The sequence below is a fragment of the Hevea brasiliensis genome, chromosome 1, assembly GCF_030052815.1.
Source record: "Hevea brasiliensis isolate MT/VB/25A 57/8 chromosome 1, ASM3005281v1, whole genome shotgun sequence".
NCBI classification, from domain to species: domain Eukaryota; kingdom Viridiplantae; phylum Streptophyta; class Magnoliopsida; order Malpighiales; family Euphorbiaceae; genus Hevea; species Hevea brasiliensis.
The window spans coordinates 117919401-117942014 of NC_079493.1; the positions used below are offsets into that span (position 1 = coordinate 117919401).

Consider the following 22614-nt stretch of genomic DNA (forward strand, 5'->3'; position numbering starts at 1 on the left):
TATTTGCAAGTAACCAAGCAGGAAATCTTTCTTTCAACTTATTGTGAGAGAGATCAATTGCTTTCAGTTGCCACTGGTGAAGAAGAAACTGAGGAATTTTCTTGTTCAGATTGCAGTTAGACAGTACAAGGACCTTCAATTGAAAGTTTGGAACCCAAACTGCATCTTCAGTTTCTATTTCAAACTTGTCATTGTCACTTACGAATTTTACTACGTCCAGCTTGGAATGATTGCCAAATGAGCTGAATGAGAATGAACCCATAAATTGATTATGACTTAGATCAATGTATTCGAGGGACCTCAGACCAGCTATGACATATGACGAAACATTTCCATTGAACTTGTTTTGCAAGAGATCTAACACTCTAAGGGATGTCAAATTTTGGAGGCATGGAGGAAGGGAACCTTCAAATTTATTTTAACTGAGATCTACCTCCTGAAGTCTATTTAATGCGCAAAGTCCTGCAAAAATTAAATCTGCCCATCAAATTTACATATGACATATATTATCTAAATTATGATTATAAAATTATAATATGCTGAGATTTTTTTACTGGTTAAGAATTTTTTGAAAGTGAATGAAATTTTTTTTTATTGTCAAAGAAAGTGAATGAATTTCATTTCACTAAAAAACATAATATATTTACACTGTTGATTAACAAGAATGCATATAATAATCGTTATAGTGTATATAATTGTATTATAATTTCTTTTCTCCCTGACAATGCGTTTTTCAACTCAAACTTCACTACCTAGCAATCAGCTGAATTTCTTGATAAGGATACCATAGTGATAAGAATCCGTGGTTGCGGGCTGCGCGCAACTCAACACTAGTTATGTAACGACTGCAACTGCAGCAGAGATGCGCAGAGCAAAAACAGAGAGAGAGTATATAAATGCAGAGCAAATGAAAAAAGTCCGAGGGAGGAAATTTAGGAGAATGAGAGTGTGAAACAAATCGTAGTTAAAACAAAAAAAAAAGCCTCTCTGGTTACTATCTCTTTCTTCTACCAGTGTTCTCAACTGTCCCCTGCCCCATCCGAACAGGGGGCGGCTCTCCTCTATGCTCAATGGTGGATTTTCTTCTTCAGTGCTCTCAGGTGGCGGTGTAAATATCTGGTTTTGCTTGTTTCGGGTTGCAGGTCGTGCTTTTCTTGGAGAGGAAGATCAAGGAAACCTTTAGCTGTGGTTCCTACTAGATGCAGGTGCCGATGTGGGTTTCGATGGTAGAAATTTATGTGGTCTACTCTAGGGGTTATGATGTTTGGGTATGGTATCACTGTGGACTTTCCTATTGCTTGTCCTAAGCAACTCATCCCTTAAAGTCTAAAGGACATTGAGACGTCAAGAGCCCTGCTATATTGCCCCTCGGAGATGTGAAGTTTGGTCCTTGAGTTGTCTGTGACAAAGCAACTGAGATGCTCGACTTGGCTAGGGTGTCTATTTTGTGGCCTCTTTGAGCTTCAGTAGGCTTGAAATCTGATGTAGAGAGGTCATCTTCCCCATTTTGGCCTTCTTTGGATACTGAAGTCGCAGGATGATTGATCGCAACTAGGGCTTCTCCTCAAATCGGGTTAGGGGAGAACGCAGCAGGTCTTCTCCCTGGATTGGGTTCTAGCAGCGAGTTTGATTGTGTAAGGCCTTGAGCCTATTTTATGTTAGGCTTGAATACTGTAGACTTTGAAGCGGCCTACTTTGTATTTGGATTTGGGCTGCGGGTCCCTTTGGTTCTTTCATTTTGGTCAATATTATGCTGTGCTTTGGTTTAATGGTAATCTATCTAATATTTTTAATTTAAAAAAGGGAGAGTGAAACAAATCCCTAATAGCCAATTTTGGAGTAGCAATTTCGATGAATAAAATGGGGGAAGGGATTCAACTTTAGTATATATACAAATGAAATTATCCGGATGATGTTATTATTATTACCATTATAACAAATCTAGATTTTAACAATATGCTTAATATGCTGTTAAAAATTTAAAACATATTATTAATAAAAATTATCAATAATTATCTAATGATGTACATAAAACTCGTAATTTAAAGTTTTTAACAATAATTTCATATTAATTTATAATATTATTATATATGATGTTATATATATTTATTATTTCATATGTTATTTTGATGTTTAAATATGTTATCTTTTGTGTTATTTATTACTTTCACATCATGTATAAAATAATATTGAAAAAGTGTTATTAAATCCTAGATTTGTTATAGTGTATTATTATTATTATTATTATTATTATTATTATTATATAAAATTTAATTAATTAATTAATGATGAAAGTAAAATAATAAGAATTTTATTTCTCTCATTTTATAAAAATATTTTTATATACATTTCAAATAATAATCTACTTCCTTTTTAAAAAGTAGTTAATTTATTAGTTTTTTAATGCGTTCATGTTTAATGTATGCCTTTATTAAATATATCACTAATCAAATATAGAGAGAGTTGTTAACATAAGTTATATATCTAGCATTATTAGAATCCATATTAGAAAAAGAATAAGAAAAATTTATTACGTGCAGTTTCGATTCTATCCTAATTTTAATTTGATTCTTTGTAAGAATTAAAACTTGAATCAAATTTCGGTTCTTTCATTTTCTGAAACTATAATGAGATTCGAATTTCAATTCGATTTTAAGTGCTTTTAGTTTTGATTCAATTGTAGTTTTGATTCCTATTATGATTTAATTCAATTCTTGATTCTTATACTCAAAATTGTAGTATTATTGTATTTCTTTTAAAGAATAAAAATAATTATATATTTCTAACGTCAAAATATTAATAAAAACAATAGTACTAATATTAAAATAATAATACTAATATCAAAATAAAATATTAAGTAACATAAATATATTGATTTATTCAAGAGAAAATACTAAAATTAAACTAACAATTCTCAAATAAAAATATAAGTTAATACTAAACATCTATAATAAGTCATATAATATTTCTGTCCAAATTATAAAATAACAACAAATCAACAAATATAATATGGGTTGGAGTTAATGTAATCTAAGTTAAAAGTACAAAATTATGCAGCTTTGAGTTTTAGAGAAAATTTTTTTATTATATTTTTATTTAACTCTTTAAAGTTAAAACTTTGTAGGATAATATAAAATTTTTACCGGTTTAAATTTTGATTGACAATAATAAATATTAAACATAAATTTAATTTTAACATAATAATTGTTGTTTATAAAAATTTTATAGATTACGATTAAAATTTTTTAAAAATATAAAAATAAGATAGCTAATGTAATTTTATTTGGATTACACTTGACATTTTAAGTGAGCCATAATTCAATTTCATGAAATAATAAATATATAAACTAAATCACTTCATAATATATATCTTAAGAAGTAAATTCTACTATCTCATATATATTTTTCAATTATATAATTTTTAACTAAAAGGTATATTTGATGATTAAAAGGTGATTTAATCATATAATTAATAATTAATAATTTGATGTATTTATGATTAAAAATAATAAAAATTAATATTAAGTTACGTATCTCCACTTATAATTAAAGACAAATTAAGTTTTATATATATATATTTTTTTGTGATAATTAATATTATAAAACATGAAATATGAAGTTGAATTTTATATATATATATATATATATATATATATATATATATATATATATATATATATATATATATAAGTAAATAATATCCTTAATCATTCGTAAATGCAAGTATATCACAATTAATGTTTCAAAGTAGAGACTAGAGGGTACTAATTTCATACCAGGAAGAATGCTCCCATCCAATTCATTTATACCCACATCTAAAATTTGTAAATTTGCAAAACTTTTCAAATCTACAAGCAGAGCCATGAAAAAATAAATAAATAAATAAGAAAATGTTAAGTAGTCAAAATTTAAATGAAATTTTAACCAAGTTATTGTAAATTAAGGAAATTAAACCTTGGACTCGCAAAGTTCCATTGAGTGAATTATCTTCCAAAATAAGCAGTTCCAACTTGCTTAAATTAGAAATTTCTGGACAAAATAAAGAATGAAGTCAATAAGAAATTAAAATTAATAACAAATCAATTTAGTAGGATTCTAAGTCAGTAGTCAGAGAAATTGGCAAGTCCCATAGACATACCATGGAGAGGAAGAGGCCCTTCCAAGGAATTGGAAGAGAGATCTAGATATTTGAGAGATGATAGTCTACCCAATAACCTGAAACTGACTTTCTGAATGTAATTTCCCCTTATATCTAGATACTCTAGCCCGCTCAGATTTGATAAATTTGGGAAACCTGTAAGGAAATGCGTGAAAGAAGGCCAAAAATGTTGGTGCCCTTCAACTTCAAACAAAACCTTGACATTAAGCTAGCCAACTGAGGATTCAATTAATGGAATAAAGAGAGCATACAATTACCATGATATGATCATAGATTTGGTATATATGCAGGCGTAAACGATTATGATAAATTAGAAATACCTTGTTTAGGATAGATACCAAACACGTTTTGTGATAGAATTAGTTTCTTAAGGGAAGTGAGTCCACCCAGTGATGGCATGATGCTTTCATCCAAGCTGTTATAACTAAGATCCAAAATCTCTAGCTTTTCCAGTCTTGCCAAGCTTTCAGAACCTGTTGGAATCAACAATTTATAATCAATGGAAGAAACTTTCCATTTTAGATCCATATATTATGACTGAAGCTAAAAGATTACCAGCATCAAATCCGTTGTAAGATAAATTAAGGATTCTGAGCTCTTTCAGTGGCTGGAACATGGACATATTCACTAGCGATAGCGACGAGAAAAAGGAAAGATCATAATGAGCGTTGTCCAAGGAGAGCTCGATCACGTGACTTGTGGTATGGTTGCACGTGACTCGCTCCCAGCTACAGCAATCACTCTGCGGATCATCTATCCACGAGGGGAGGAGGAAGTTAGGAATACGACCATGACGTTGTGGTTTATAAAGAGATGACTTGAATTCTAAGAGAGCCATTCTCTCCACTTTATTGCAACCATTGTGTCCTTTGCCTCGAAGCAGGATAATGACTAAACATAGCATAAAGCACTTCACCAGGGCCAACTCCATTGGAGAAATCTTTTTACTCTTTATGACTGCAGCCAGGCCACATGCCTTTTATATTTGATTTTTGGCAAAACCCTTATCAATATAATTGATTCTTTTAAGCCCCTGATAATTGGCTAATTATTAGGTATATGGAGAGCACTTAAAAATAGTGCTCCCTCTCTCACAGAAAGTGAGCCCTTTCTATAATATTGAAAGTGGGTCTCACATGACCGTAAGAGAGGGTGCATGTGCACCGGGTGCACCTAATAATTCCTCCTGATAATTATTAGTCAAATAAATTTTATCAATTTAGTTGATCGTTTAAAATCCTATGAATCAAAAAATTTGCTTTTACAAATTCCCACTTGATGCTATGTGTGCTCGGTCAAACATGGTCCAACATGCCCAACATCACTAGATCGTGCAACGCCTTAAGCTTCTCTTTTGAATTTAGCATGGAGTATGCCGAAATGCACTAAGTTCAGCACTGAACATGCTGAATGGCAAAAACATTACACAATACCATATTTTCAATTATTTACCTTCTATTGATAGAATTAAGTCATGTAGCTTCTGTCGATCATGTTGATGACGATGACGAAACTCTATCTCTAATCAATGCAAAGCTTTTTTCACACCGTCATATATTCTGATCTTCAAAATACTGAGAGATCAAGTGAGAGGGTATTAAAGAGTTTAGTTCTTAGGTTATATAACAAAATGGATATCAACTAAACATACATTCATTACGTGTAATTCACGTGATAAAGAATAAACCTCTTTTGACTTAAATTTTTAATTTTTTGACTCTAAAAGTAATTGTCAGAGGGTTTAAACAGATTAACTAAATTAACAAGAACTTATTTGACTCTAATTTATTTTTGCCTTGATTTTTTTTTAATTCACTAACATCAATCACGTCTTTTATTTCTATACGAATTTATTTCGGAAGACTTTGTCAACGATCATGACAAATTAATCAATTATTGTGCAATATTCAACTATGTTTTAATGCTAACAGTTTTGCATTATTAAAATAATTGTCCATTGAAGAAGACTCCAACTAATTAACACTAGTCAATACGTTTACATCAATACATTTTTGAAAAATGTGACATAAGGTCGCCCCTCTTATTTGAAAAATTAGATTGCACGCAAAAGAAATGCATGTTGTCATTTGAGTTCAACTTATTTTGAGTTATATATTCATTTAAATTATTAATAGAGTTGTGAGTTATTTCATGTTAAAATATTAAAATTCTAAAAATAAATTTTATATAGGGATATGAAGAGTTCTTCTTTTGGCTCAAATCTATTATTTAGATTAGAAAAGTGGGTACTCGAATCTAATATTTATCAATTAATGATATGCATTTAACTACTGAATCAAACCAGACTAAAAGAAAAATATAATACCTTTAAAGACATAACGTGCGAATTAAAATTATATAATAATATATTATATCTTATTATTAATTTTTTATTTAAACTTAAGTATTTTTTTAATAAAATATTACATCTAAGAAAATTGTATATATTCAAACTAAAAGCAGAAAACTTTAATTCAACCTAATAATAAATCCGTCAGATTCAATCTGACCTGTAACTCATTTCTTTATGTACAAAATCTGAAAAATTCACATAATTAAAGATTTAATTTAGAATTACATGGATGGCTCGAAAGACCTGACTCAAAAAATTTGGATTACACTACTACAATATTGTGTATTTAAGAAGGCAAATAAGATATTTATTATTAATACTATTAGTTGAGGTAAAATTTTATTAGTCTTTAAATATTATATTATTTATTTTTAATAATTATTTTTTGAGATAAAAATTTATCAGTTTTCAAATATTATATTATTTGTTTTTAATAACTAATTTTTTGAGATAAAAATTTATTAGTCTCTAATTATATAATTATTTATTTCTAATAATTAATTTTTTGAGCAAAACTTATTAATTCCTAAATGTTATATTATTTATTTCTAATTTATTAAGATTAACTTTATTTATATAAGAAGTTTTAAGGTTTTTTTTTTATTTGTCACTAAAATACATATGCACATATACTTATGTTGTATATTATGTTTGTATATATTAAACTAAAGAAATTATAGTTTTCTTTTAATCTACAAAATTAAAGCTTTTAATCAATATATTATTATTAATCATCGAGCTAACAATAGTGTTATTAATTTCTTAAAAAAAAACTCAAAATTTTGATAAAAACACTTTTACCATTAAACTACAAATATTTTGATTATTTGAATTTATTAATTATATGTATATTAATATATTTATTTTTTTTAATTATTATTTTTAATTAAAATTGTACTTAAAAATATATAAGTACTATAATAAATATAATAAAATTTGATTATATAATATAATATGTTATTAATTCTTTATTACAATAAAATATTTATATGATGAATTGAAAAGTTAAATTCTGAATTAAAAATTAAGAAAATAATAATTTATAAAAAAAAAAAAAGAAAGTGATATCCCACATCATTTTTTAAAGGACTTGAGGGGTAATAGTTTTCATATAAAAGACAATCATCTTCTTTTGATATTTCTAAGTAAAAAGGGGGGTCTAAATATGAAAACCTCTAGTTATAATTTATTTTTTAAAATTATATTTATTTATTTTAAATAATATTTATTAATTTTAGTAATAATTTAAATAAATTTCGTTTAAATTATAATAGTAAATAAATATTATATTATTAAAGGTAAATAAATGAATTTATATTAATAATTAATGATATGAAGAAATTAATATATAATGACAAGATAATTTATTTTTAGAAAATATTATTAGAGACAAATTTATTTAATTTTAAAAGTAAATTTAAAAATTTTAGTATAGACAATTAAAGTCAATTTGATATATTTTTAAAAAAAGATTTAAAGACAAATAATATAGTTTGTTAAAATGAAAAGGAAGATAATATTTTTGTCTCTATAAATTATTAATATAGATAAACATATTTATCTCTGAAAGTTATTAATATAGATAAATATATTTATTTTTAAAAATTAAATCAGTTTTAAATATATATTTATCTCTATATCTGCCTCTAATTACATTTAGTGACAGCGGTAAATAGGATAAATGATTATTTGTCTCTAAAAATATATAGAGACAAATAAATAACTTTTTAAGTCAAATTATTTAGTCTCATTATAATAATTTTGATGTAGTGTTAGTTTAATTTATCCAAATTTTAGATTAAAAAAAATTAATAAAAATTAATTTTATTGATAAAAATTAATCTCATGACTTGAAGTTATTTGTAACTTATAAGTTGATTCAAATTTAATCTGAATTTATTTTATATAGTGATCTAATAAATAAATGAGATACGAATGACATCCAATTCAAAATAATCTAAACTTGTCCACCCAACCAGCTTGCTAATTCAAATAAAAAAAAGGATATATAAATTTACAATTAAACACACTTAGGTTAGGTTTAAAAGAAAATTTTATTTATTTATGAAATATTTAAAATTTATAAATAAAAATTAATTAAAAATAATTAAAATTTGAACTTACGACGATTACAATTTTAGAATATGCTTATTCACACTTTAAAATTTTATACAATTCAGCTTTTTTTTTTTATTTCATTAAATGGCTAAATTATCTATAATTAATTTCTTAACCATGAATAATATTATATTTTCATAAATAAATAAAAATGAAATATATAGAATATAATGCATTTAGAAAAATTTGGAATTTAGAATATAAGCATATACAAATTTGGAAGGACATGAACAAGAATGCATTTGCTTGGATCCTGTATATGCCATTTGCCAATGTCTGTCAATGCAAAGGACCACTGTTAACCCTAATAGAACTGTAACATAGGACATTGAAAAACTCCAATAAAACCAAACCATGTCTATTGCATCCTCATCTTTCTCTTCATTGGAAGTTGATGTTGATGGTTCTTCAACAATGTCAAAGCTATGAATGAATGGTCCACAGAGACCATGATTACCAATATAACTTCTTTCATCAAAGGTTCCAAACTGTAATTTATCATGAGCTTTGCCTGACAGGTGGTTGGGAAAAAAATTGAAGGTTGCTAAAAAGGTTAGCTCAATCAATTGAGCAGGAATTTTCAACATGCAAACTATTGTTGCAAAGGTCTAGGCTCTCCAACATCTTTAGATTTACAAAACTCACAGGTATAAATCCTGATAAGTAATTGTGAGGTAAATTCAATAAACGAATTTCATGGAGGTCTACAATTTCAGAAGGGATGTCACCGGTTAATGACATGACAAATCTAACCTTGCCATCAACATGATGGTTTACCCGTTAGAAGAATTCTGTCTATACTTTATTGCGAATTCCACTTCTACATTACAATACTTTATATATATATATATATATATATATATATGGAGAAAGAGAGAGAATGATACAAAGTATGTATTTATAGCAACAAACAAACAAAAATACTAAATAATAAAATTCAGTAAAAATAATTCACTAACCTGTTTATGACATTCAAAACAAATAGGAAAATGCTTATAAAAAAATGGAAAATCCATTTATCACAAGAGTGCATGACAAGCCTAATACAGAGGAACATTTTAGGCATTATTAATACACCTGAAACAGAGAAACTCAACAATTAATGGTTGAGCATATGCAAAAATTGACACATGTATCCCTCCTTTTCTTCAAGCCCTAGCATCACCCTACACGCATAGACAATCAGTTCCAAAAAGCCGAATGGAAATAAAATAAATACAGGCATCAACCAAGTAAAACCAATACATGCGCCAATGCCTGTTGATGCAGAGAATTACTATCAATATGAATAGGATTGTGACATAGGATGCACTGAAACTCCAATAGAACCACACCATGTCAATACCATCTCCATCTTCTTCTTCTAATTTTGTATCATTTGATAGCGGTGTTGCTAGAACTTGACTAGCATTGCAGCTCCTATAAATGGTTGGTCCGCAAAGACCAGGATTACCTCTGTAACTGCTTTCAACGAAGGTCTCAAATTGTCCTTTATCAAGAATTTTACCTGACAAATTGTTGTATGAAACATCAAAAATTTCCAAAAAATTCAACTCAACTAGTTGATTAGGGATTTCACCACTTAAATTGTTGTAGCTAAGATCTAGACTCTCTAAGATCTTTAAATTTGAAAAACTAACTGGTATAAATCCTGATAAGTGATTGTGAGACAAGTTCAATGATAGAATTTCATGAAGGTCTCCAATTTCTTGAGGAATGTGACCAGTTAAATCATTGCATGACAAATCGATTCCAGCCACCAAGTTGATGATGTCACCCTTGTAGATATTATACCTATACTTCATTGCAAATTCCACTTTTACAAATGGTGAATGAGACCAATGAAAAAAATCCGTCACATCCAATCCAAGAGAGAAAATGTACGGAAACATGGCGACCTCCAAACTTCGAAATGGAACTGAAAAATTATGGTCTTCCAAATCTCCAAAAGATGCATTTTTCGAAAATGACATATTATTAAAGCATGAAGGTATGGAGCCAAAAAGTGCATTGCGTGAAAGATCCATTATATGCACATCTCTCAATTGACACAACTGATTAGGAATATGACCTTGTAATGCATTCCCTGCTAATGAAAGCACACGCAATTGTGAAAGCTGATTGATCCAAGATGGAATATTCCCAGTAAACTTATTATCTCTCAGGTCAAGTGCCATTAAATTTGGATTTCTAGGAAGCACATAAGGTATAGAGCCACTTAGACTATTCTTTTGTAGAAACAAGAACCTCAAAGACGAAGAATCGAAACAAGAAGGCATAGACCCAGATAAACAATTTTCTGAGAGGTCTAAAATTACAAGTCTGCTCACATTGCATAATTGTATTGGAATTGTACCTGACAGTTTGTTATTTGATATGTCTATAACAGATGGGTCGGCGTTGATGTCCACACCTATCATTCCACTGAAGTTGTTGTTTGATAGATACAGAGCATTTAAATCGGTACAATTCCCAAGCATACTTCCTGGCAACGCTCCTGAGAAATTATTATTGGATAAATCCATTAAAAGTAGACCCCTTACCTCACCAATTGAGAAAGGAAGAATACCATGAAAACTGTTCCTTGAAATGTTTATATACACTAGATTTGAGAGGACCAAACCAAATTCCTTAGGGAGCTGACCCGTGATGTTATTGTTCGAAATTTCTAACTTGAACAAATTATGATTGAAATTTGGTAGCTGAAAAGTTCCCCTCAATGAGTTGTTCATCAAATTCATAACTTGTAACCTTGAGTTATTTTGTAAGATCCAACTGGGGAATTCTCCAACCAGCTTACTATGAGAGAGATCAATTGATAGCATGCCATGCTGGTAGAGCAAGAAACTAGGAATTTTTCTTGTTCTCACATTTAAGTGGCACTCTGACATGTGAAAGATCTTCAATTGAAATGTAGGAAACCATGTAGGATTTTCTGTTTCCACTTCTAGCTTACTACCTCCTGATGAAAGTTGAAACATCTCAAGCTTTGAGTGGTTAGCCAAAACACTAAATGAGAATAAGCCTTCAAACTTATTGCCAGAAAGTAACAAGCGCTTAATGGATGTCAGTTTAGAAACAACGGATTGCATGTTGCCACTGAACTTATTGGATGAGAGATCAAGATATCGGAGGTTGCTTAAGTTGCCAAGACATTGAGGAAGTGGACCAGAGAAGTGATTGTTACTGAGATCCAACTTAACGAGGCTTTTCAATCCACAGAATCCTACCATAAGAAAAAAAAAAAAAAAAAAAAGCCCAATATCAAAATGTTGGAATAACTTTGCCAACATTAATTACAACTATAATGAGAGATTATTTAGTACATTTGGTATATTGATATTCACATATATGTAAAACTTTTTGCTATTTATGAGAAAATGAGTCTACATTTATTTTAGTGAAAATGAGTCTACATTTATTTAAGTGAATAAATATTCCTCCATATATATCATTTCTATTTTTTTTGGTTATAATTATAATTTTTAATTTCCTTAATTCACTAAAGTTCTTTCTCTAAGTATAAGATATATGTGGTCAAGAATGCACATCAAGCACAAGTACTTATTTGAAGCCAATAAAAGAAAATACTAATACTATTAAATTCAAATTAGTTTATTGGATTGATTCAGTGAATAGGTGACTACAAACGATATATTAGTCTAAGTTTGTCATTAAATTAGATAAGGAATTGACTCATTATAAATCATGCAACCCATCTGATTTTTGCTAACCTGTGTAACTTAGCGGGTTGATCTGAGTAATAAAAGTTGCCAAATTATCTTGATGGAAAAAATATATTTAAGTGTTAGTAAAGAGAATTGAACCTGAAATTTCATAGGGAACCTTTAAAGACCAAGATATATATCTTATTTGAAAATAATTATTTTATTGTATTTTTTTTACAAATGTTGAAAATGAAAAATTAATAATAATAGTTAAATTTTAAATATTTTTATATATAATTTAAAAATATCATTAAGATATGTTAATATAATTTAAAAAATGTTAAAAATTTAACTTCAAAATTTAAAATTTAATTGATTAAATTTATTAAAATTAATAAGTATAATTTTTAATTGGTTTTAAAAAAAATATAATATTTAATTAATTTTAAATAATTCAATGATTAAACTATTGACTCATCAATTTGGTCCTTCAATTAGTCAAAATCAAAATCTAATTTAATAAAATTGGAAAATACGCCTCAGATAACTAATTTCAAGACTCGAAATATATATTTGGTAGGCCTACTTGCAAAAGAATTTTTACATTCTCGGAATTTTTTTTTGTCGGAATTGATGGACTAATTAAGAGCAACAAATTAATTAAGATAATATATATTAGAATTGGGATACTTCTACTTTGAAAGTTTTTTTTAGGTGATGCTTAGAATATATTTAATAATTAGCTGAATAAAAAGAAATAAAAAAATGATATAAAATTACCTGCCATTGAGATGCTCCCATTGAAATCATTAAGACTTATATCCAGTATTTCCAAAAACTTCAGATTAGCGAACGCTGAGGTGAAAACAAAAAATCATATTTGAGAACAACTTAAAATAAGACATTTAGATTTAAAGGCCAATAGTCAATTTTACCATCATATATTGGGTGTTATTTTCAAATAAACTAGGATATGATATTTTTAAATTGTAGATTAATTTAAACTATTTATTGAATCACTATATACATAAAAAAATTAATTTAAATTTATGCAAATCTTTGAAATGAAAGTTAATTATATATTTTGAATCCAAATTATAATTGTTTCATTTGAAAATTTAAATTAAAAATAAACTTTATTTATTTAATTTTTTTAGTCAAACTAATTTGGGTTCGTTAAGTTAAACTCAAATTGTGATTTCATATTGAGTCATCAATTATCAAATAAAAGAGTTCATATTGGACATTAAATAAAAATGAGTCAACTAGAAAGATTGTAAGATAACTAATTATTGCCTTAGAATATATTTAATAAGTTGTCAAATAAAAGTAAATAAGACAAGATATAAAGTTACCTTCCATTGAGATGCTGCCATGGAAATAATTACCACTCATATCCAATGTTTTCAAAAACTTCAGATTAGCAAATGCTGAGTTAAAAAAAAAAAAGAAAAAAAAAACATATTTGAGAACAATTAAAAATAAGACATAGTTTAGATTTAAAGTCTAGGATATGATATTTTTAGATTGTAGATTAATTTGAACTACTTATTGAATCACTATATACATTAAAATTCAACTCAACTCAACTCAACTAAGCCTTTATCCCAAAAATTTGGGGTCGGCTATATGGATTCGCTTTCTCCACTCTGAACGATTTTGGGTTAAATCCTCAGAAATGTGTAATACTTCTAGGTCATGTTGTACTACTCTTCTCCAAGTCAATTTAGGTCTACCCCTTTTTTTCTTTCTATCCTCTAACCTAATGTGCTATACTTGTCTAACTAGAGCCTCCGTATGTCTATGCTTCACATGACCAAACCACCTCAATCTTCCTTCTCTCAACTTATCTTCAATTGGCACAACTCCTACCTTTTCTCTAATACTCTCATTACGGACTTTATCTAGTCTAGTATGGCCACTCATCCACCTTAACATTCTCATCTCTGCAACTCTTATCTTAGATGCATACGACTCTTTCAGTGCCCAACACTCACTACCATATAACAATCACTATATACATTAAAAAAATTAAATTAAATTCATGCCAATCTTTGAATTGAAAGTTAATTATATATTTTGAATCCAAATTACAATTGTTTAATTTGAAAAAATTAATTTAAAAATAAACTTTATTTATTTAATTTTTTAGTCAAATTAATTTCGACTCGTTAAGTTAAAATCAAATGGTCATTTTATATTGAGTCAACAATTATCAAATTAACTCTTAATTTTATATGTCATATGAGTGTGGATCATTTTAGACTGAGTAATGCTCAAAATAAACAAATTTTAATATGAGATTCTCCAAAAATTAACATCTATAATTTGAAGTCCATAGAAATCAACTTTAGCTGGCAAGAATTATTATTATACCATATTAAAAGAGTTGCACTTTTTACTACTCTTAGTAATAGTAAAAAGTCTTCCCTACCCTTCTCTCTTTTACTTTGTATTTTTTTTTTATTCGGTTATTGCGAGGAGATGTCATTGTGGCAGTGAGTTTATAAGGCGTGATCATTTATTGTGGATTAAAAAGTCAAATTATTTTTTCATTTTAAGTTTAATGTTTTTAAATCATTTAATTATTATTTTTTTTATTAATTTACTGTTCCTGTGATCATTGTAATTTATTACAATTTTTTTTATTTTCTATGTATTTATCTTTTTAATTTTTTTATTTTATTGCAAAAATAAACTTTCTTCTCACCAAAATAAATAAATTAAGACTTTATTTTTTATTTTTACCATATTTTCTCCTGAAAGATGATGTACTTCCAAATATAAATAAAGAGAAAACCTTTAGAAAAATGAGACGAGACCTTTTAGTTCCGCCCGAAACTAGGATCACCTCCTGATGAAATTAGCGGCCAGAAGCGCATTCTTTACTATTAGCAGATAATGTGGTCATAAATGTTGGGGGCGAGAACATAGACAATGTGATGGGCTTTATTTGATGTGAAGGGAAAAAAGAGAAAGCAAGCAAACTGGAGATATCATCGGTAGGTTTGTGTTAGCTAGACCAAGTGTAAAAGGTGGTATTGTAGATGGAAGAGCGATTATGATAGAGGATTTCAGCCCTTTCCAAGAAGCTTAGCAGGGTAAGAAAATTAGAAGAGCGGAGTTTGCTGGTGTTGATAAATAACATTAACAAAATTGGATACTTTAAAATGGAATTATTAAAATTAAAAGTTAATTTCTAATATAATCTAGTTAGGAAATAATCAAATTAATAAAGTTTAACATGATGAAATGAGATAGGAAGTTACCTTCTATTGAGAGGATTCCTTCGAATAGATTACCACTTATATCCAATGCTTTCAAGTTTTTCAGATTAGTTAATCCTAAGCTAGGTGATTGTGAAAAGAAAGGAGAGAAAAATATAGATTAGAGATGAAATCAAAATGTGTCATTGAGAATGATTATCATGCATGCCAACAGAAACTGATCAATCATTTCATTGTTATTAAGAATCAAAGTCTTAAGCGATATAAGATTGCTTAGGGATGACAAAATACTGTTGTTGAATTTATTAAGGCTAAGATCTAAAACTTTTAGCTTTTCCAAACTTAGTAGTCTTTCAAAACCTTGCATAGTACAATTTTTGTTACTAGCTGAACACTTGGCAGTTGATGATTTAAAGTAAATTTGTGATGACATTTCAATCGGTGAACATTTTATAGAGTAAAAAGAAAGATTAAGGTTTCTTTGATTTAGTCCACACATTGCTTAATGTGGTATAACATAAACAAGTGTTCAAATCCTAACCATTTCATCCCTTTTAAAATTTTTTAAAGTACTAAAAAAATTAGTATAATATGTACTCACTTGTATACAAGACAAGATTCTTGTTGAAATATTCAATTGAGATAAATTAAGTTATTTGCAACATTGTAGCATAAAAAAAAAAAAAATTAAAACGAATGGAAATGATCAAGATTTAAAGCACTGATCTAAATTTTAATGAATAGTAAAATAATTTATGCAAATTAAGTTTTAGGACTTTTAACTCGATTTGTTTAAAAAAATCATTTAGTTCTTCCTTCCAAAAGTTATATACACATAAGCTGAACTTTAAAAAATAGCTCATAAAAATAAGCCACTTGATTTTTTTTTTTTTAAATTGATAAATAGCATATTAAAAGACATAATATAATTAAAAAAAATAACAAAAATAATCTATTAATTAACTTATCAACTTATTTCAAAATTTAAAATTAAATGGAATACAAAGTTATATCAGTTACTATTAAAAATATAAGATAATATATTATTATGCTATATTCTTATAAAGAAATATTTTAAAAAATAAAAAATCATTTAAGAAATGTAATTTAATTTTAGTGGCTATATAATTATTCAAAATTTTAGTACAAATTTAAATTGCATTTAACATAATAAATTAGAATTTTAGCAATAATAAAATTTTAATATATTTTTTTAAAATATAAAAAATAAATATTAAATTATGTAAAATAATTCGAGCAACACCGTGGACAACATGACTAGTTACTAGTTAAGGGTAGGTGATTTTGGTTTCAATTCATAGATTGAGTTAGGATCATATATTTTTTAGATTGTATTTAATCACTATATAAAAAAAATAATTTTTAAATTTAATTATGCAAATCTAATTGATTTATAATTCATTTTAATCTATACAAAATTTAAAAGACTCATAAAATTGAAGGTTGAATTGAGGGTAATCTGGACAATTCAAATTATCCAATCCAAAACTAACCCATTTGAATTAACCTGATACACTTAAATTTTAGCTTAAAAATTAAATTAATGAAAAGTAATATTTTGATCCGAAATGGCGCGCTACCCGCAAATTTACCTTAATCTAATTGTAATCCTTTTATATAGCGACTCAATGAGTAGCCTAAATCAACCTACAATTTTAATGACCGTACTCAAATCCGCTTGAAAAAAAAAAAAAATTAATGACCCGAATATGAAAGAACATAAATTCAAATAATTTGAATCCACTTGACACAACTTGTTTGCTACCTCTATTTTTTAGGAATTTTAACTTGATTTGTTTTTTAAAAAAAATCATTTAGTTTAAAGCATTGAAAAGGAAGATAAAATAATAATAATAATAATAATAATAATAATAATAATAATAATAATAATAATAATATTAACTTGATTTGTTTTAAAAAAAAATCATTTAGTTTAAAGCATTGAAAAGGAAGATAAAATAATAATAATAATAATAAATAATGAGATACACAAAATTATGAGGAAATGTTTCATCCTTAGAAAAATTATAAATTTAATTGCTGTGCAATAATATCAAAAATAGAATAAAATTAAGATATTTAATGAAATTTAAAAAAAAAAGTATGCAGTGATTAAATCGATAAAATTTAAGTGTATATAACTTATATATTAGAATTGGCATACTTCTACTTTGAAAGTTTTTTTTAGGTGATGCTTAGAATATATTTAATAAATAGCTGAATAAAAAGAAATAAAAAAGGATATAAAATTACCTCCCATTGAGATGCTACCATTGAAATCATTATAACTTATATCCAATGTTTCCAAAAGCTTCAGATTAGCGAATGCTGAGGTGAAAACAAAAAATCATATTTGAGAACAATTTAAAATAAGACATTTAGATTTAAAGATCAATAGTCAATTTTGCCTTCATATATATTGGGTGTTATTTTCAAATGAACTAGGATATGATATTTTTTTAGGAATTTTAACTTGATTTGTTTTTAAAAAAAAATCATTTAGTTTAAAGCATTGAAAAGGAAGATAAAATAATAATAATAATAATAATAATAATAATAATAATAATAGTAATAAATAATGAGATACACAAAATTACGAGGAAATGTTTCATCCTTAGAAAAATTATAAATTTAATTGCTGTGTAATAATATCAAAAATAGAATAAAATTAAGATATTTAATGAAATTTAAAAAAAGTATACGGTGATTAAATCGATAAAATTTAACTGTATATAACTTATATATTAGAATTGGGATAATTTTACTTTGAAAGTTTTTTTTAGGTGATTCTTAGAATATATTTAATAATTAGCCGAGTAAAAAGAAATAAAATAGAATATAAAATTACCTCCCATTAAGATGCTGCCACTGAAATCATTATAACTTATATCCAATGTTTCCAAAAGCTTCAGGTTAGCGAATGCTGAGGTGAAAATAAAAAATCATATTTGAGAACAATTTAAAATAAGACATTTAGATTTAAAGGCCAATAGTCAATTTTGCCTTCATATATTGGGTGTTATTTTCAAATGAACTAGGATATGATATTTTTAGATTGTAGATTAATTTAAACTATTTATTGAATCACTATATACATAAAAAAATTAAATTAAATTTATGCAAATCTTTGAAATGAGAGTTAATTATATATTTTGAATCCAAATTATAATTGTTTCATTTGAAAAATTAATTTAAAAATAAACTTTATTTATTTAACTTTTTTAGTCAAACTAATTTGGATTCGTTAAGTTAAACTCAAATCGTGATTTCATATTGAGTCAGCAATTATCAAATAAAAGAGTTCATATTGGAGATCAAATAAAAATGGGTCATCTAGAAAGATTGTCAAATAACTAATTCTTGCCTTAGAATATATTTAATAAGTTGTCAAATAAAAGCAAATAAGACAGGATATAAAGTTACCTTCCATTGAGATGCTGCCATTGAAATAATTAGAACTCATATCCAATGTTTTCAAAAACTTCAGATTAGCGAATGCTGAGTTGAAAAAAAAAAAAAATCATATTTGAGAACAATTAAAAATAGGACATAATTTAGATTTAAAATCCAATAGTCAATTTTGCCTTCATATATTGGGTGTTATTTTCAAATGAACTAGGATATGATATTTTTAGATTGTAGATTAATTTAAATTATTTATTGAATCACTATATATGTAAAAAATAAAAAATAAATTTATGCGAATCTTTGAAATGAGAGTTAATTATATATTTTGAATCCAAATTATAATTGTTTCATTTGAAAAATTAATTTAAAAATAAACTTTATTTATTTAATTTTTTTAGTCAAACTAATTTGGGTTTATTAAGTTAAACTCAAATTGTGAGTTCATATTGAGTCAACAATTATCAAATAAAGGAGTTCATATTGGAGATCAAATAAAAATGAATCATTTAGAAAGATTGTAAGATAACTAATTCTTGCCTTATAATATATTTAATAAGTTGTCAATTAAAAGTAAATAAGACAGGATATAAAGTTAAATTCCATTGAGATGCTGCCATTGAAATGATTACCACTTATATCCAATATTTTCAAAAACTTTAGATTAGCGAATGCTGAGTTGAAAAAAAAAATCATATTTGAGAATAATTAAAAATAGGACATAATTTAGATTTAAAGTCCAATAGTCAAATTGGCCTTCATATTTGGGTCTTATTCTCAAATGTATTAGGATATGATATTTTCATATTGTAGATTAATTTGAACTACTTATTGAATCACTATATACATAAAAAAAATTGAATTAAATTCATGCCAATCTTTGAATTGAAAGTTAATTATATATTTTAAAACCAAATTACAATCGTTTAATTTGAAAAAATTAATTTAAAAATAAACTTTATTTATTTAATTTTTTAATCAAATTAATTTCGATTCATTAAGTTAAACTCAGATAGTCATTTTATATTGAGTCAATAATTATTAAATTAACCTTTAATTTTATATATCATATGAATGTGGATCATTTTAGACTGATTGATACTCAAATTAAACAAATTTTAATATGAGATTCCCTAGAAATTAACATCTATAATTTGAAGTCCATAGAAATCAACTTTAGTTTCTACATAACTAATTCTTGCCTTAGAATTATTATTACACTATAATTAAATTGAAACAAATTATAACTTTACGATAAAAATAAAAATTAGTGGAAAATTTTGAAAGCATTAAAAAATAAATTTGCTATGGTACGTTTTGCCTAGAACAGTAAAATTTCTGTCTTTAATTTGGAAAGTTCAAATTTTCAACAAGCATAATTTCTTATTTGTAAGTCTTTAAAATGTATTAAAGAGGGGAAAAAGGAAAAAGGCATTTCAGATAACAAGTAGCAAGTTATTAAAATAAATAATAGTCTTTTTCATATAATTTTGTAATCTAAATAAAAAATTATAAATGAGAAAGAAATTTGAAATTTAATCACTTATATGATAGCTAGCAAACATATACAGTAATAATATATTAATAGTTATGTCGTTGCTCTTACTATAAATGTGTAGGTGAAGAAAAAAAATTATTAATATAAATTTATAATTTTTGTTAAATTTATTATAGTAACTAATTTATTTTTAATGCTTTTCTTCGTTAACTTTTATATATATTATATAGAGATTTCACTTGGGACCAATAGGTTTTATTATTATAATTAAATAATTATGTACTTCACCATTTAAAAAAAAAAAAAACATGACTTTTAAATCCACTGCTACTTGATGGACTTTTTTTTTTTGGTCGAAATTGATGGACTAATTAAGAGCAACAAATTAATTAAGATAATATGCACGTACCTGCTGGGTGAATCCAACCATAAAACCAATTATCAGATAAATCAAGGCCGAGCAGTTCTTCAAAAGGATAAAACATGGAGAGATTTAGACTGCAAGTTTTAGGATCTGAAAACGTTAAGACCTCATTGAGAGAGAGATCAACGACACGCCGGGAGGTGGTATTGCACTTAACTCTATCCCAACCACAACAGTCGCTCATTCGATCTTCAACCCATGAATCAAGATTGTCAATAAGCTCACAGTTTGATTTTAGGAAAGCCTTGAACTCCAGCAAACCTATCCTCTCTTTTTCCAAGCAAGCTCTGCATCCATTCATTTGAACGAAAACTATAACAAGAAGAACCCATAATGAAAACTTAAACAAGGGCCTTTCCATTTGAAACACAAATCACTTATTGCTAAGTCACTGATGAGGAGGGTATTCAATTTCTCAGTTTTGAGGTCCATCTCAGTTTCTTCTTATATACAAATGCCCAGAAAGAAAGTAAGTAGTGTTGACTTATGGAAGACTTTGAATTATTGATAACCGAATTAAGCTGCGAGCCAGTTTGCAATTGGGTAAGTATTAAAAAATGGAATATTTCAATTTAATAACTTAGTCTTAGCATTGATGTATAGGTTTTCTTTTAGTTAGGCAACCTATTGAATAGCTACTAATTAATTCATAAATGTTTTTTTCCTTAAAAAGAATAATTTTAAATACCAAATGTGTCTAATTGATCTTTTTTCACCCTTAAAGATTCCATTGTAAAAGTGTATAAATTACAAAACAGCAAAGCAAACATCCATAACAATAAAATTTACGTGGTTCATTATCTCAACATAGAGTTACATTTATAGACATGTCATCTTCCTCTATTTTCAAAGAAATCATCAATTACAAGCTCTTTATACTATCCATCATTCCAATTACATCCGAAAGAACCTCATTATATAACTGTTCATAGTAAATATATTAATTAGTTTCTCTTATTCTTCTCTATAAATAACCCAATATATTTACTATTTTAACTACATTATACATCATAAATGATGTCTTCAATTACAGTGGACAATAACATTTTTCTTTTGCAATATGCCCAGGGGCTAAGCTAGGAAATTTTCATTGGGAAGGCCAAACATAATACATAGATTATATATATATATATAATTTGTATTATACTAAAAAAATAAATATAAAGCCCATACAACTAACTATATGGCATAATAAAATAAGATCAAAAAATATAATAATCGTTAAAATTAAAGAGATGTAAAAAAATTAAATATTAGTAAAACAATAAAATAAACATATTGCTTATAAAAAAATAATAAAATAAACATGTTAATTAAAAATAAATATATATTTAAACTGATCCATCTAAAATTTGCATAAGAGTTGAGACTAATGAAATAAATGATTGAAAGGTAAACGAGAAAGGAGATAGAGAAAAAAATTTATCACAAAATGAGGGGAGGAACAAAAATTTAAAAGAAAAAAGTTGAAAAATCCAATCTGATTTTAGATTATGCAATAGCAAATTATTAGATTGGCTTGAATTTAATTTTCAAAAACAACTACCAATTAAATTTTAATTTGTAAATATAAAAGTATGAATATATTGAACTTTTATATTTATTTAATGACAACCAAGTAATTTTAATGTTTCAATTTAAATTATAATATATAAATTATAAATTATTAGGGTCAATAGAAAATTTAAGGGGCAATTGATGAAAAATAAAATTTGCTATACATATTTAAGATTTTTTTTTT

The 22614-nt window shown here is 26.4% G+C and overlaps 1 protein-coding gene across 4 annotated transcripts in view; it reads right to left on the reverse strand.

Moving 5' to 3' along the window:
* The window catches only part of LOC110648563 (receptor like protein 21-like), a 152136-nt gene extending 130770 nt beyond the window's left edge, over positions 1 to 21366 (reverse strand). The window contains exons 1-5 of one of the 4 annotated variants that reach the window (XM_058148642.1): positions 20859 to 21266; positions 18970 to 19044; positions 18395 to 18469; positions 10987 to 11856; positions 9624 to 10137 (exon numbers count right to left, since the gene is read on the reverse strand). In XM_058148642.1, the coding sequence (XP_058004625.1) occupies positions 9797 to 10137; positions 10987 to 11856; positions 18395 to 18469; positions 18970 to 19044; positions 20859 to 21234 (1737 nt within the window). In that variant the 5' untranslated portion in view covers positions 21235 to 21266 and the 3' untranslated portion in view covers positions 9624 to 9796. Of the gene's footprint in view, positions 1 to 9623; positions 11857 to 18394; positions 18470 to 18969; positions 19045 to 20858 lie in introns of those variants that run through there. The other 3 variants (XM_058148624.1, XM_058148633.1, XM_058148627.1) reach the window with 3 other exon arrangements.
* Positions 21367 to 22614: the final 1248 nt, after the last annotated feature.